We start from the raw sequence: 17,708 nt of genomic DNA on the forward strand, positions 1-17,708 counted from the left end.
CAAATCATGTCCAATCAATTTACCACAGGTGGACTCCAATCAATTTGTAGAAACATCTCAAGGATGATCAATGGAACCAGGATGCATCTGAGCTCAATTTCGAGTCTCATAGAAAAGGGTCTGAATACTTTATGTAAATAAGGTATTTCATTTTTTTTTATTATATACATTTGCAAACATTTCTAAAAACCTGTTTTTGCTTTGTCATTATGTGGTAGATTAATTAATTCAATCAGTTTTAGAATAAGGCTGTAACGTAACAAAATGTGGAAAAAGTGAAGGCGTCTGAATACTTCCCAATGCCCTGTATAATCAACTTTTAAGATCTTGTAAGAACCTAAAGCCTGATGTAATAGGTTGTACTGAATGTCACATTTGGCCTTGTTTTGGAAAGATGCTATTTTTGTCAAGATATGCTACTCAGGACAATGTAGCATTTAGGAGAGCCAAGTGACAATAAATACAAAAATTATTACTCTGAAATGACTCATATTATCCAATTTAAATCCATATGTGAATCGACTGTATGTGACTCAGTCTTTTCCTATGTGAGTCATTAGGACACATATAGACATAAAGAATGTGTTATGAAATAGAGGGTATTCTATCCAGAACATTTCTGACACTAGGTGATGGAGTTTACAAAGAATCTTCACTGTATAAATATGTTCACCTAAAGACTTCACCAGGGTAAAATCCTTGGCTGTTAGAAAATATCATTTCCACCGTTCCAGCTGTGTGAATGAGATTGAGGGAAAAGCCCTGCATTTTTAGATACAAATTTATAGGAAACAAGGTGGATCTTTGGTGATGCTGGTTTTATCTGTTATAAATATGGAAATCATGGTCTATGGTACTCAGGATTTTGTCAGGATTTTGTCTGCTTTGAGTCACACTGTGGCAGGGATGTTCAAGGTTATTGTAAATGGGGCCTGTGCAGTTTGATGCATTCTCACCAATGTGCTCAGGCACACGACCTTGGATTGCATTAAAGTTGACCTCTCATCTTTTTTTATACATAGTTTTGCGCCATTGCCACAAAAACCTGCAAACCAATGTGAACGTTCTAGTTTAATCCTTTTTCTAGGATGTGGTGATTTTATTTTCTTCTCCCTCATAGAATGCCTTTTGTATTACCAACTCATATTGAAGTACACATAAGTCCATATAATAGTTTATTATTTTAGGCACTTATTTCAGGGTGTTCCCAGTTCACGACACCTGATTGCCCTCAGCAAGATTAATTATGCATGTTCAATGAGAGTGAGCAAACTAACTTTCGTAATGCCATCGCATTGATCACAGCTTGCATTCCATTAGGACATATTTCACTCTTGTTCGATCTTTAAAAATCAAATGTGATTTCCTTGTTGTGTATCAGCAGATTTAAGCTGGAAAAGGCTGGCTGAATATTGATGTTGAGACCCAAATCCAGTAAAACATTGCCAGCACACAGATTAATAAAAATCTATGTTGATTCCTTTTTCAGGTCCATGGTAGATCAGTACTGTTTTAAAGCTGTTTACACATCAATGACTGGGGCAGTTATATTTTGGTGATAATCTACGGTACCTCAGATTGTACATCTTTCCAAAGAGCCTGGAATAATGGAATAATATACATTAAATTAAGACTGGCGGGACGAAATTCATTGAACTCTTCCTATTTTATTTGTTCTATCTGGAGAACCCACATTACTTATTACCTCATGATGTAAAATACATGGAATCTATTGAATTCTACCATCCATTACATACAATACAGCATAGGTCTAAGACGTAAGGCACTTCTACAGCTGTTCTAAACAGGGCTTTTTTTAATGAAAATTAGTCGAGACTTTCATAAGGATTTGTGTGGGTGGTTGTGTGCATGAATGTGTGTGTGTGTGTGTGTGTGTGTGTGTGTGTGTGTGTTTGTGTGTGTGTGTGTGTGTGTGTGTGTGTGTGTATTAGAGGTCGACCGATTAATCGGAATGGCCGATTTAATTAGGGCCGATTTCAAGATTTCATAACAATCGGTAATTGGTATTTTTGGAACGTATTTGCCGATTTTAAAAAAAAATATATTTTTTAATTAAATTTTTATACACCTTTATTTAACTAGGCAAGTCTGTTAAGAACACATTCTTATTTTCAATGACGGCCTAGGAATGGTGGGTTAACTGCCTTGTTCAGGGGCAGAAGACAGATTTTTACCTTGTCAGCTCGGGGATTCGTTTTTGCAACCTTCCGGTTACTAATCCAACGCTCTAACCACCTGCCTTACATTGCACTCCACGAGGATCCTACGTGGCAGGCTGACTACCTGTTACGTGAGGGCAGCAAGAAGCCAAGGTAAGTTGCTTGCAAGCATTAAACTTGTCTTATAAAAAACAATCAATCTTAACATAATCACTAGTTAACTACACATGGTTGATGATATTACTAGTTTATCTAGCGTGTCCTGCGTTGCATATAATCGATGCGGTGCCTGTTAATTTCTCATTGAATCACAGCCTACTTTGACAAATGGGTGATGATTTAACAAGCGCATTTGTGAAAAAAGCACTGTCGTTGCACCAATGTACCTAACCATAAACATCAATGCCTTTCTTTAAAATCAATACACAAGTATATATTTTTAAACATGCATATTTAGTTAATATTGCCTGCTAACATGAATTTCTTATAACTAGGGAAATTGTGTCAAGCAGTCTGGGTATATGCAGCAGTTTAGGCCACCTGGCTCATTGCAAACTATGTGAAGTCCATTTATTCCTAACAAAGGCCGTAATTAATTTGCCAGAATTGTACATAATTATGACATAACATTGAAGGTTGTACAATGTAACACTATTTAGACTTAGGGATGCCATCCATTAGAAAAAATACGGAATGGTTCCGTATTTCACTGAAAGAATATACGTTTTGTTTTCTAAATGATAGTTTCCGGATTCGACCATTTTAATGACCAAAGGCTCGTATTTCTGTGTGTTATTATGTTATAATTAAGTCTATGATTTGATAGAGCAGTCTGACTGAGCGATGGTAGGCACCAGCAGGCTCGTAAGCATTCATTCAAACAGCACTTTCGTGTGTTTGCCAGCAGCTCTTCGCAATGCTTCAAACATTGCGCTGCTTATGACTTCAAGCCTATCAACTCCCAAGATGAGGCTGGTGTAACCAATGTGAAATGGCTAGCTAGTTAGCGGGGTGCGCGCTAATAGCGGTTCAAACGTCACTCGCTCTGAGCCTTGGAGTAGTTGTTCTCCTTGCTCTGCATGGGTAACGCTGCTTCGAGGGTGGCTGTTGTCAATGTGTTCCTGGTTCGAGCCCAGGTAGGAGCGAGGAGAGGGACGGAAGCTATACTGTTACACTGGCAATACTAAAGTGCCTATAAGAACATCCAATAGTCAAAGGTATATGAAATACAAATCGTATAGAGAGAAATAGTCCTATAATTCCTATAATAACTAAAACATAAAACTTCTTACCTGGGAATATTGAAGACTCATGTTAAAAGAAACCACCAGCTTTCATATGTTCTCATGTTCTGAGCAAGGAACTTAAATGTTAGCTTTTTTACATGGCACATATTGCACTTTTACTTCCTTCTCCAACACTTAGTTGTTGCATTATTTAAACCAAATTGAACATGTTTCATTATTTATGTGAGGCTAAATTGATTTTATTGATGTATTATATTAAGTTAAAATAAGTGTTCATTCAGTATTGTTGTAATTGTCATTATTACAAATAAATAAGAAAAAAATCAGCCGATTAATCGGTATCGGCCTTTTTTTGGCCCCCCAATAATCGGTATCGGTATCGGCGTTGGAAAAAAAGCATAATCGGTCGACCTCTAGTATGTATACAACCTATGTAAGGGTCATCTTTTAGGGTCTGTTATTTTTACTTCACTAATTGATATGTATCAACTCACATTCAAATATGTTGCCCTTCTAAGAGAAATGACTAGGAGGGGAAATGTGTTAGACAGCAGGATAGAATGAAAAAAGAGATAGAAGAGAGAGTGCAGAAGAGAGGGGAGGGGAGGATGACAGATAGAAAGAGACGAGAGGAGGGGGAGTACACCACTGGAATTATGTAAAAGAGTGCGTGGGAGAGAAGAACAGATAGAACGAAAGAAAGTTAGGCTAATGATATATGAGTTACTTCCTTGTTAAAATGTTATAGGGTGCATTTTCTCCATTGTTTTTGATGGTAGGCCACTCTGTTAGACTTACATTATTAACAAATAGCCACAGTAGTCTACATGGCCACTGTTAAAACTGTAACTTACAGCGGGTACAGCCTTTGTGTTCACAGTAAACACATGCTGGAAGTTGCACAGAATTTTCACAACATTCAAGTTTGCGCTCAGCAGACCTGAAATTTGCTCAGTGCCGAAACAAATTTGAGGGAACATTGACCCACACCCCTTTTATTTTTCCCTAAATATCTGACACTCCTGGCTACATTTTCCTCAGTTTCCCAGTGGATACTTAAGGCACCATAAATACTCACTTGCCTTCTTTCTTTAAGATAGCAGCCAATGTGTGGTGTTCAATGTAGGCCTACATTCCATGAGACTTTTGAGAAGAAAAAAAACATGCAGTGCTTTACATTAACCTGTTTATCCACCTCAGACAAGGAGATGACTGAAAATGTTGTTGTGTTGTTTGATGCAAGAAACCACTACTAAAGAGAATCAGACATATTATGCTACCCTCTGCCTATTGGCTACTTAGCTTATTCAAGCCTGTCTCAAAATACAACACTGCTCACTGCTCCTTTGATACAAAAAAAGCTCTTTACCTGACTTGATTTTCTAAGATGTCTAGAAAAGTACATGTTTTGTGCTCTTGTAGGAAGCAATCACTCCCCTATTGCTGACTACAGATGATCTATAACTGGGCTAATAACTCACTAACTAGCAAAGGATATGAACAAAATGTGCACACGTGACTACATGCATCTCTCGCTTTGATCTCAAAACAAGTGCATCTACTCACAGCCACTCATTATGTAAACACAGTCCAGTTGAATGTAAATGACACATCCATACATGGCAATGGTCTATTTGCATATAGGCCTACTGCAGCTCTGATGGTTTATGCCGCACAGGTCTGGGTAGATTACGGGCTGAGGAGTGCGTGTCAATGCAATAGAATCCTACTCCAATGTGTTCTGCCTACAACAAAATATCTTGCATAGCTTGTTTTGTTTCGGTATGTTGCATTGAAAGTGGTTAATATTGTGTTGATTCAATCACACTTGTCACAGTAAAGGGAAAGGTTGATAGTGGGAAAACTCTAGAACAGTGGTCACCAATCTTTTCTGAGTCAAGATCACTTTGAGTCGAAATGCAAGCCGTAAGCTACAATATAGGCCCAGTACATTATCACAGCATATTGACTTTGTTGAATTGCCCAGCCAATGTATTGTTGTTTGTGCCATTTTTTTTACATTATATTTCTACATTTAAGGTAGGCTATATGATCACACCACTGATAGATCCGTTGTTGTATTACTTGTGAAGCACAGCTGAGTGAGCATACATTTAAATCATTTGCTTTTTATTTGTATTTTACTGTGCTGATGGTGACAGCGTCTGATGATCAGTCTCAGTGGAGGGACTGAGGGTCCGCCTCTCAACCCGCTGCTCTCCCTTTCCTCCGCTGACACTGACTGATGGTGAAACTCGAGTCGCACCTCATTATTTCTGCCTCATGCACAAATTCATGTTACTGCTATGAACAGAGAAAGTTAAATATTCCTCGCTATTATAAAAGACCCAAGCCGCTAATAACAACAACGCAAACCTATAGATACATTTACTACTCATTAATTACTGCTGCAGTGCTTGTTGAAGCACTGAGAGAAAATAGGAAGAATGAGAATTTTATAGTTTATATAAGTGTTGAACACAAAGTGTTGACAGTGCTGACTAAGAACTTAAACATGAACTCACTCCTAAAAACAGCCTATATTTGCTGTATTCGTTGACAGTCTCTCTCTAGTCATGGTTTTAAACATTTTGAAATCTCACAGTATCAACTGTGCTGTGCCTTATCTTATTCCTGCTACGTTACTGCAGACACGGTCATCTGAGCCATCCGATTGGCCAGCGGTAAGTTTATAGTGCACATGATTTGCTCTCTGGGCCCGCCGGGAAGAAAGAGTTTGTACCTTCAGGCACATGAAATGGTACAAAATGGCAAAAGTTAGCCTACCCGGAGCGCAGGGCAGCTGAATCGCGTGCATCCACTGGCAACAGCCCGAGACTAATAAAAACAATAATAGAAACACAAGGCTTTATCGTTGAGGTTTTTACAGAAATGAATGCCTTGGAGATCGACCAGTGGATCGCAATCGACTGTTTGGTGATCACTGTTCTAGAAAGTTTTGTGAAATTAAGTCTCGTTCTCTCTGTTCAAATCAAATGTATTTGTCACATACACATGGTTAGCAGGTGTTAATTCAAGTTTAGCGAAATGCTTGTGCTTCTAGTTCCGACCATGCAGTAATATCTAACAAGTAATCTACCAATTCCACAACAACTATCTTGTACACACAAGTGTAAAAGAATGAATACGAATATGTACATAAAAATATATAAATGAGTGATGGCCGAACGGCATAGGCAAGATGTAATAGATGGTATGGAGTACAGTATATACATATGAGATGAGTATTGTAGGGTATGAAAACATATAAAGCAGCATTGTTTAAGGTGGCTAGTGATACATTACATCAGGATGGCAAGATGCAGTAGATGGTATAGAGTACAGTATATACATATGAGATGAGTAATGTAGGTTATGAAAACATTATATAACGTGGCATTGTTTAAAGTGGCTAGTGATACATCTAATTACATCAAGATGGCAAGATGCAGTAGATGGTATGGCGTACAGTATATACATATGAGATGAATAATGTAGGTTATGTAAACATTATCTAATATAAATAATATAAAGTGGCAAGTGATAAATTGATTATATACTGACCTCGCCTTCTGGGCTTCAGGGCTTCTGTTGGCTTCTGGGCGGCAGTCCGGGGGGAGCTCGCATGCAGCATAGAGTGAACATTGGTGTAACCATAGAAATAGAATTGGTAGAAAATAGCTGAACATAAAGGCAGCTCTTGTTTACAGTCTGGCAACCATCTTGGTGGCATGGTTTAAGATATTCAAGTTACCATTGCTTTAACGAACAAAGTCGATGACCTTGTGTTATAGGTCGTGTAATAGTAGAGTAGAGGCAGTCCCATTCTTATATAATTGACTTCCCCTGTTGGCTAGCCAACTGAAGCTCCCTAAGCCACTTGGCGAGATGGTGTCGGAGGAACAGAAGTGTTGACGCAGATTCTAATTCTCATCTGCCCTTATTCTAAGGAGTATTTTAATTTAGTCTGCCCGCCAGTTGGTGGTTATTTTCCATGTTCACGTAATTTTGCTGGTGGCCTACTTTTTGATCTGCTTCTGAATGTAGACACACATGACGTGGACATATGGCTAACATTTATTTATTGTGTAGCTGACAAACTGTACTTGTGATTTCTTCATCCTTTATCTCGACTTCGTCTCGGGCCTAACAACACCCAATACATGCCAATACATGCTCCAAACAGCGGCTTCTCTGGCATTATCACTTAAATAGAACACTTATATGAGAACACTTAAACAAAATAACCAAACGACCAACAGTTCCGTCAGGTACAGCAACTAAACGGAAAACAAACACCCACAAAACCCAAAGGAAAACAGGCTGCCTAAGTATGGCTTCCAATCAGAGACAACGAAAGACACCTGCCTCTGATTGGAAACCATACTCGGCCACACATGGAAAATGAAACATAGAAACAGAAAACTAGAACCAATTCCCCTAGAAACAAACCAACCCCAAAACACACAACACAACCTCCCTGCCACGCCCTGACCATTCTACTATGGCAAAATGACCCTTCTCACAATGGGAAACATATCTTTACATTGCCAAAGCAAGTGAAATAGATAATAAAGAAAAGTGAAATAAACAATAACAAATTAACAGTAAACATTACACTCACAAAAATTCCAAAAGAATAAAGATATTTTAAATGTCATATTACATCTATATACAGTGTTGTAATGGTGTGCAAATAGTTAAAGTACAAAAGGGAAAATAAATAAACATAAATATAGGTTGTATTTACAATGGTGTTTGTTCTTCACAGGTTGCCCCTTTTCTATGTTCATACATTTGTCAGGAGGTTGGGAAGTGCAGCTCAGTTTCCACCTCATTTTGTGGGCAGTGTGCACATAGCCTGTCTTCTCTTGAGAGCCAGGTCTGCCTTCGACGGCCATTCTCAATAGCAAGGCTTTGCTTGCTGAGTCTGTACATGGTCAAATATTTCCTTAATTTTGGGTCAGTCACAGTGGTCAGGTACTCTGCCACCGTATACTCTTTGTTTAAGGCCAAATAGCATTCTAGTTTGCTCTGTTTTTTTGCAAATTCTTTCCAACGTCTCAAGTAATTATCTTTTTGTTTTCTCATGATTTGGTTGGGTCTAACTGTGTTGCTGTCCTGTGGCTCTGTAGGGTCTGTTTGTGTTTGTGAACAGAGCCCCAGGACCAGCTTGCTTAGGGGGCCCTTCTCCAGGCACATTTCTCTGTAGGTGATGGCTTCGATATGGAAGGATTGGGAATCGCTTCCTTTTAGGTGGTTGTAGAACTTAACGTCTCTTTTCTGGATGTTGATCATTAGCGGTATCGGCCTAATTCTGCTCTGCATGCATTATTTTGTGTTTTACGTTGTACATGGAGGATATTTTTGCAGAATTCTGCATGCAGAGTCTCAATTTGGGCTTTGTCCCATTTTGTGAACTCTTTGGATGATGAGTGGACCTCAGAACTCACAACCATAAAGGGCAATCGGTTCTATCACTGATTTAAGTATTTTTAGCCAGATCTTAATTGGTATGTTGAATTTTACGTACAGTTGAAGTCGGAAGTTTACCTACACTTAGGTTGGAGTCATTAAAACTTGTTTTTCAGCCACTCCACAAATTTCTTGTTAACAAACTATAGTTTTGGCAAGTCGGTTCGGACATCGACTTTGTGCATGACACAAGTCATTTTTCCAAAATTTCTTTACAGAAAAATGAATTCACTTATAACTCACTGTATCACAATTCCAGTGGGTCAGAAGTTTACATACACTAAGTTGACTGTTCCTTTAAACAGCTTGGAAAATTCCAGAAAATGATGTCATGGCTTTAGAAGCTTCTGGTAGGCTAACTGACATAATTTGAGTCAATTGGAGGTGTTCCTGTGGATGTATTTCAAGGCCTACCTTCAAACTCCTCCTTGCTTGACATCATGGGAAAATCAAAAGAAATCAGTCAAGACCTCCACAAGTCTGGTTCATCCTTGAGAGCAATTTCCAAATGCTTAAAGGTACCACGTTCATCTGTACAAACAATAGTACGCAAGTATAAACACCATGGGACCACGCAGCCGTCATACCACTCAGGAAGGAGATGCATTCTGTTTCCTAGAGATGAACGTACTTTGGTGCGAAAAGTAAAAATCAATCCCAGAACAACAGCAAAGGACCTTGTGAAGATGCGGGATTAAACAGGTACAAAAGTATCTATATCCACAGTAAAACGAGTCCTATATCGACATAAACTGAAAGGCCGCTCGGCAAGGAAGAAGCCACTGCTCCAAAACCGCCATAAAAAAGAGAGACTACGGTTTGCAACCGCACATGGGGACAAAGATCGTACTTTTTGGAGAAATGTCTTCTGGTCTTATGAAACAAAAATGTTTGACCATAATGACCATCGTTATGTTTTGAGGAAAAAGGGGGAGGCTTGCAAGCCGAAGAACACCATCCCAACCATTAAGCACGGGGGTGGCAGCATCATGTTGTGGGGGTGCTTTGCTGCAGGAGGGACTAGTGCACTTCACAAAATAGATGGCATTTTGACGAAGGAAAATTATGTGGATATATTGAAGCAGCATCTCAAGACATCAGTCAGGAAGTTAAAGCTTGATCGCAAATGGGTCTTCCAAATGGACAATGACCCTAAGCATACTTCCAAAGTTGTGGCAAAATGGCTTAAGGACAACAAAGTCAAGGTATTGGAGTGGCCATCACAAAGCCCTGACTGCAATCGTATTGAAAATTAGTGGGCAGAACTGAACATGTGTGTGCGAGCAAGGAGGACTACAAACCTGACTCAGTTACTCCAGCTCTGTCAGGAGGAATGGGCCAAAATTCAACTTATTGTAGGAAGGTTGTGGAAGGCTACCCGAAACGTTTGACCCAAGTTAAACAATTTAAAGGCAATGCTACCAAATACTAATTGAGTGTATGTAAACTTCTGACCCACTGGGTATGTGATGAAAGAAATAAAAGCTGAAATAAATCATTCTCTGCTATTTTTCTGACATTTCAGATTCTTAAAATAAAGTGGTGATCCTAACTGACCTGAGACTATAATTTTTACTAGGATTAAATGTCAGCAATTGTGACAAACTGAGTTTAAATGTATTTGGCTAAGGTGTATGTAAACTTCTGACTTCAACTGCATGTTCCTTTTGATGGCATAGAAGGCCCTTCTTGCCTTGTCTCTCAGATCGTTCACATCTTTGTGGAAGTTACCTGTGGCGCTGATGTTTTGGCCGAGGTATGTATCGTTTTTTGTGTGCACTAGGGCAACAGTGTCTAGATGGAATTTGTATTCGTGGTCCTGGCAACTGGACCTTTTTTGGAACACCATTATTTTTGTCTTACTGAGATTTACTCTCTCTCTCACAGAGCACGCTCGCGCTCGCAGGAAGAGCATTGCCACTGCGAGACAGCCAAGCATGGAAATCCCTCCCACTGCCCCCCAACAACCCTTCAGACAACAAGTAAGTACTTGAAAATGCTATTTTACCTCTTTCCATTATTATCGTGTCATTTCCACTTATTCTGGGCCATACAGTAAAGTGCTACCCACTATTAGCTTCACTTCCTGCTCTCTATCATTATTCTCCCTCATCACCCTGTTCTCTTTTGTCCAGAGCAGAATTGATGATAGTCATTCTTTTATTTTTTATTTAACCTTTATTTAACTAGGCAAGTCAGTTAAGAACAAATTCTTATTTACAATGACGGCCTACCCCCCCAGGCCAAGCACACCCCTAACCCGGACAACGCTGTGCCAATTGTGCACCGCCCTATGGGACTCCCGATCACTGCCGGTTGTGACACAGCCTGGGAACAAACCAGGGTCTGTAGTGACGCCTCTAGCCCTGCAATGCAGTGCCTTAGACTGCTGCGCCACTCAGGAGGCTAGTAATAGATAGTAGGCTAACTGTAATGCTACTAATTTACCGATTCCAAATTAAAAGTACATCATAGCAGTATGGGATACACCTGTACATTTCACCAGTTCAACCCCAGAAGAGTACTCATGCCAGTTGAGTTTTCAAGTCTTCAAATAGGCTTACACCATCCATCTTAGTGACTGAATTAGCATAGCCCACTGAAAGAACATTATTGAATTAGCCATTGTTGCTTCATCTGTAGCCCAATAGCCTCCTCCAGTGGACATCTGAAGGAAGCAAAACACAAACACTTCAAAAGTGGGTTCCTCTCGTCAACCTCCATCAGTACCACAACCATCACCACCACCAATAACATGGATTCATGCTAAAACTGATTTCGCAGATAGCGCCTATTTTGAAAGAAGGGTTTAATGCACTGATTGTAAGTCGGTCTGGAGCGTCTTACAAGAGCTTCTGCTAAATTACAGATTTCTTTATGAAATGGACATCCCCACCTGTGTAATGGTCTCCTCTCTTGTCCCCAACAGAGCTTCCTCAGTCGAAAGTTGAAGGGCTCCATCAAAAGGGCAAAGAGCCAGCCCAAGCTGGATCGAACCAGCAGCTTCCGCCACATGATTCTACCCCGTTTCCGTAGTGCTGATCAGGAGAGGTAGGTAACGCTTTCCCAAATGATTGCATGTGTGATGTACACTTGTGGTTCCTGTTATACACTCTATAAAGCTTTATTTTACGCTCCTTTTTTTGTGCATTTACCTGGTGATTTCCAATATGTACAGTTTATGTTAACAGTGGTTACTTTTTGGTACTTATTGCAAGAATTTAACACCATTTTTAACACTACCTGGTACCAGATTATATTTAGTAGTGCTTGTTTCAATGCACTTTCCCTTAACATTGTAATGGGACCACAGAGTATCTTAACCACTCTCTCTCTCTCTCTCTCTCTCTCTCTCTCACTCTCTCACTCTCACTCTCACTCTCTCTCTCACACTCTCTCTCTGTCTCTCTCTCTCAAGGACACGTCTAATGCAGAGCTTCAAGGAGTCCCACTCTCATGAGTCCCTGCTTTCCCCTAGCAGTGCAGCGGAGGCTCTGGACCTCACGCTGGATGAAGATGCTGTCATCAAACCTGTCCACTCCAGCATATTGGGCCAGGAGTACTGCTTTGAGGTGAGTGCCCAACTGCGAGAAGAGTAGTGTATAGAATCTCTCCTAATATTAAATCTAAAACAGTTATTACAGCTCAGTCTTCCAAGTTGATGTGTCATGGTGATAGTAATTGATCAACTGTTACACACTAACAAGCAACAAACTATATCATTGATGAATTCACTTCTGTGTCTGTTTGACTGTAGGTGACCACCATTTCAGGGACAAAATGCTTTGCCTGCCGCTCAGCTGCAGAGAGAGACAAATGGATTGAGAATCTACAGAGAGCTGTCAAGCCCAACAAGGTGAAAAAAATAGAGAGGAACAAGGACCCTGCTTGCAGTCCACACTCAAAATGCCTTTTATCAAAATGGCTTTCATCTCCATTAGTTTCAGCAGTCTTCACCTCTCTCTCCAATGCTCCCATTTTAGGACAATAGTCGAAGGGTGGACAATGTGCTTAAGCTGTGGATCATTGAGGCCAGGGACCTTCCTCCTAAGAAGCGGTACTATTGTGAGCTGTGTCTGGATGACATGCTCTATGCGCGCACCACCAGCAAGCCCCGCACGGACACGGTCTTCTGGGGCGAGCACTTTGAGTTCAACAACTTGCCTGCCATTCGTAGCCTACGCCTGCACCTTTACAAGGAGACAGACAAAAAGCGACGCAAGGTGTGTGTCTGTCTATGGTGGTTGTATTTTTCCTTGTGTATCTTTTGTGTTTGCAGAGTTACTCAAATATTTACTTCTATTCTATTCTCCATTCTGTTCTCTAACCTAGGAGAAGAGCACGTACCTTGGCCTGGTCACTATCCCCATATCGAGCATCACAGGCAGGCAGTTTGTGGAGCAGTGGTACCCGGTGATCCAGCCCAGTGCTTTGGCTAAAGGTGGCGGTGTAGGCGGTGGCAAGGTCATCAATGCCTCAATCCGCCTCAAGTCCCGCTACCAGACCATGAGTATCCTGCCCATGGAGCTGTACAAGGAGTTCGCTGAGTACATCACCAATAACTACCGTACGCTGTGTGCCGTGCTGGAGCCTCTGCTCAGTGTCAAAAGCAAAGAGGAGGTGGCGTTCGCACTGGTGCACATTCTCCAGAGCACGGGCAAGGCCAAGGTAGGAAGGAAGGCACTAAAGCAGGGGTGGCAAGCACTCCTGTTGGAGAGTAACCTCTTTCTAAGGTTATTGTAAATGAGGCCTGTAGCATCTTTTCTGGCCCCTGTGTCTGCTGTGCAATGTGTTTGTGTTGTATGTTTGAGGAGCATGTTCTTTTTTCAGGACTTCCTGTCAGACATGGCGATGTGCGAGGTGGATAGATTTATGGAACGAGAGCATCTGATCTTTCGAGAGAACACCCTTGCTACTAAAGCCATAGAGGAGTACCTCAAATTGATAGGGCACCGGTACCTCAAGGATGCCATAGGTAAAACTCCAAATTATTTTATTTTATACCAATACCAGTGTAAAATAACCAAATCCAGACCTGGGTTCAAATACTATTTGAAATCATTCAAATACTTTGAGCATTTGCTTTAGCCTGCCTGGAGTGCCAGCTGAGCGAGCTTTGCACTTCTAGGACATTTTTATTGAACAGGCAAGCTCAATTAAGCACAGCTAAAGTATTTGAAATGATGAGTGACAATGATGTTGATGAGAAGACTATGATGGTGATGATGAAGAAGAAGAAGATACTGATGAGGATTAATGGACGTTTGTCTCGTTGACAGGGGAGTTCATTCGAGCTTTATACGAGTCAGAGGAGAATTGTGAAGTGGATCCCATGCGTACTCCACCGTCTGTCCTGGCCGACCACCAAGCCAATCTTCGCATGTGCTGCGAGCTGGCACTCTGCAAGATTGTCAACTCTCATTGGTCAGAAATTATTCCACATGACTACGCCATTGTACAAATGTGTCAGTAACACAGTGTCCTTTCTAGTATGATGGGCTGTTTGTTCCCCCCCCCCCAAAAAAAAAAGTTTGCAATGAAAAATAAAGTACTATTCTATCCTTCTGTCCTGCCCTTTTATTCTAGTGTGTTTCCGCGGGAGCTGAAGGACGTCTTTGCCTCCTGGAGGGTCCGGTGTGCCGAGCGGGGAAGGGAGGACATCGCAGACCGCCTCATCAGCTCCTCCCTCTTTCTACGCTTCCTGTGTCCCGCCATCATGTCGCCCTCTCTCTTCAACCTCACCCAGGAGTACCCCGGAGAGCGGACATCCCGCACACTTACCCTCATCGCCAAGGTGGTGCAGAACCTGGCCAGCTTCTCCAAGTCAGTCACTACCTTCCCTCCCATGTAGCCTTCCCTTTCTTTTACCATGAACCTTCTTTTTAGCCTTTCCTCCTATGTACCATTTCCTCCCATGCAGCCTTCCCTTTTTTTTAGCATGACCTTTCTTTTAGCCTTCCCTTACATTTAGCCTCCCCTCACCTGTCCTGTAACAATTAACCTGCCTTTCCCCAAATTATTCAGTATGTCCACTACCAACCAAGCCTTGTTAAGTCATTATCTATGTCCTCAACCAGTTCCTCTTCCAGGAACCAATCCATTAATTATTTCCACGACATTGAGTTTGGGTCATACATGCTTAAGACTTGCTTAAGTCTTACTATGCATTATAACTGTATCATAATACATTATATCAGTCAGCTTGAAGTAAACTATTCCTAAATAAGTTTGTCCTTTGGTGACAGGGAGTGAAGAATTCATCCAACATGATTGTCCACAAACAAGATGATTGTGCACAAAAGTGACCGTAACAGGTTTCAATGGCACAAATGTTCAGAGGGTGGAGAAGTCTGTGTGCACAGAAACTATTTGTTTTAGCGATGTTCTTGTCACATTGCAGACAAGGTTACAGTACGAATAATTCAATTCTCCCCCTCACGTCACCTGTTTTTCATACTGTATCCTTCCATCTTCCTCACCTGCTCTTTAATTCTTTGCATTCTCACACTGTCTGTCTCCCCTCTCTTGTTTTCTCTCCGTACGCCCTTATCACTATTTCTCTGTACTTCTCCATACTATGTATCTTGTCCCTTTCTCCCTCAATCTTTCACTGTCTGTGGGAACTTCTTTCTCTCTTTCCCCCCACTCTCTCTATGCTCCCCCCACACTGCTGTCTTTTCTGCCCTCAGGTTTAGTGGCAAAGAGGACCACATGTGTTTTATGAACGAGTTTTTGGAGATGGAGTGGGGCTCCATGCAGCAGTTCCTGTACGAGATCTCCAACATGGACACGGGGAGCAACGCCGGGGGCTTTGAGGGCTACATCGACCTGGGCAGGGAGCTGTCAGTGCTCCACAGCCTGCTGTGGGAAGTCATGGCCCAACTGAGCAAGGTAATGGGGAATGTAACCTTTCCAGGCTGTTGTGCACAGTGCATATAAGCCTGGGACATCAACGATTCAAAGTTGGCCTTTTTGGGAGTGACCATAGAATTCTATGGGAGTGACCTTACTGAGTAAAGTATTTGTCAACATTTAATTTGAGCAAATCACACGACTGTGAGGCGTGGCTCCAAATGGAGGCAGGACCAGGCACAAGACACCTACAGTGTAGTGTTAGGGGGAAGATGTTGTGGGAGATGATTGGCTGGTAGATTAAGCCTATTAAGCCAATGCCTAAGTTTCTCCCAATCTTTCTGTATAATTGGCTAACAAAGGCCAAGTTTGACATGTTGGTCCACCAGACTCTTCAGGCATTTGGGAAGAATTGTCTGGGAACGAGATTATGAGGAATGTGACTGTCTAGGTTCAAACCCTGGTCTTCTGAACACCACACACATGCGTAAACCCACAGAATCTAAAGCCTGGTCATAGTCTTCAGGTCTCAGGTAAGGTTAGTCATCACCCATGAAGAAAATACTGTCGCTCCCTCATTTTTCATGAACCGAAAAGCAAATCTTGGAGGACAAAGGAAGTTAAAAATACTTATTTATTATTAAAACCAACATGTATTTGCGTATACTGTACCCTTCCTTGAGATATCGCATCCTAAATGCGTTCGTTTTGATAATAAGTGTTTTTGAGGACAAATTCCATTGTCCTCCAAGAGTTGCTGAATATTTTGCCATCTCCAGCTGAGCAAGGTAACAGCAATGCTACACCTGCCACATTTTTTTTCACGGCTTGAGCCACGACTGATTACACTCCTGCTGTTGTCAATGCTGCCCGCAACACTGGCCGCATGAGGAGGAGCATGTTAGTGAAGCAGCAAGGCATTAGACATGCCTTTTATTGTATAAAATTAACTTTTTCTATTTGCTACGTTTGCATTTGTGTCTTTGAAGTGTAACAAGAAATCTAAAGTGACTGTAATACAGCTGTAATACACTTTTCTTCTGCTGATATACCTCCTGCTACTGGTTTCCATCCCCCACCCCTTTACGCCTCTTCTCTCACCACCTCTTGGCTAAAATCCATTTGTATTTTCACTCCCTCCACTCCCGCTGTTCACTTGGCTGAATTCCTTTTCTATTTTGGCTCACACCACTCTGTTCACGCAAATGTTTTGGAGGACTGGTAAATATCACTTAAGTGAAACTGAAAGGGGAGTGAACGAGGGGAGGGGAAAATAACTTTTTATTGTCTGAGATCAAAATAGGCAAGCCTTTTCTAAATTCATAACAATAGGGTAAAATGACACAACATCTGCAAAATCTACACCTCAACTGAAATATTGGACACCTCCAACTCTAGGGATTCCCCATGTAATCAATGAGTGGAGTGAGCGACTGAACACGTTTGTTTTAATTGAGCCCGTGGCTGCATCTCAATAGTCTACAGTGGCTTCCTCCCTTCCTCACACAAAACAGGTGATAACAATATGGTTGACATCTGCTTTCATCTGCTCAGCTCCTTCACCTCAGTGTAGATGAATGAGAGGAAAAGAAGCCACTCTAGACTATTGAGATGTAGCCAAAGTCTCTCCATGATCCCTGTATCCCAATTCCCTGTTCTTTCTCCAGAAGTGTACACTTATGCACTCCTCCCCACTCATTTATAAGCATGGACGTGATCAGGGCTGTTCAAGTCCGGTTTTGAAGGGCCGAAACACTTCTCGTTTCTGTTTTTAACTGGTAGTTAATTTCACTCATCTCGTATCCCAGGTCTGAATCAGTTCCTGGTTAGAAGGAAAGGATGAAAACCAGAAGTGTTTTGGCACTCCAGGACCGGAAATGAACAGCCCTGCGCTAAATAGAGGTTCCAACACATTTCTTATAACAGTATTTTGCTTTTGAATCCATGAATGGAA

The 17,708-nt window shown here is 41.3% G+C and overlaps 1 protein-coding gene across 3 annotated transcripts in view; it reads left to right on the forward strand.

Annotated features, from left to right (window-relative positions):
* Positions 1–17,708, forward strand: part of LOC106588535 (ras/Rap GTPase-activating protein SynGAP) — a 75,510-nt gene that overhangs the window by 40,770 nt on the left and 17,032 nt on the right. For all 3 annotated transcript variants that reach the window (XM_014177666.3, XM_014177665.3, XM_045709675.2), the window contains 10 exons: positions 10,790–10,884; positions 11,832–11,953; positions 12,321–12,474; positions 12,660–12,758; positions 12,886–13,125; positions 13,235–13,570; positions 13,733–13,877; positions 14,182–14,326; positions 14,489–14,725; positions 15,592–15,793. In XM_014177666.3, the coding sequence (XP_014033141.2) occupies positions 10,790–10,884; positions 11,832–11,953; positions 12,321–12,474; positions 12,660–12,758; positions 12,886–13,125; positions 13,235–13,570; positions 13,733–13,877; positions 14,182–14,326; positions 14,489–14,725; positions 15,592–15,793 (1,775 nt within the window). The remainder of the gene's footprint in view (positions 1–10,789; positions 10,885–11,831; positions 11,954–12,320; positions 12,475–12,659; positions 12,759–12,885; positions 13,126–13,234; positions 13,571–13,732; positions 13,878–14,181; positions 14,327–14,488; positions 14,726–15,591; positions 15,794–17,708) is intronic.

The sequence above is a fragment of the Salmo salar genome, chromosome 27, assembly GCF_965601325.2.
Source record: "Salmo salar chromosome 27, fSalSal1, whole genome shotgun sequence".
Taxonomy (NCBI): Eukaryota; Metazoa; Chordata; class Actinopteri; order Salmoniformes; family Salmonidae; genus Salmo; species Salmo salar.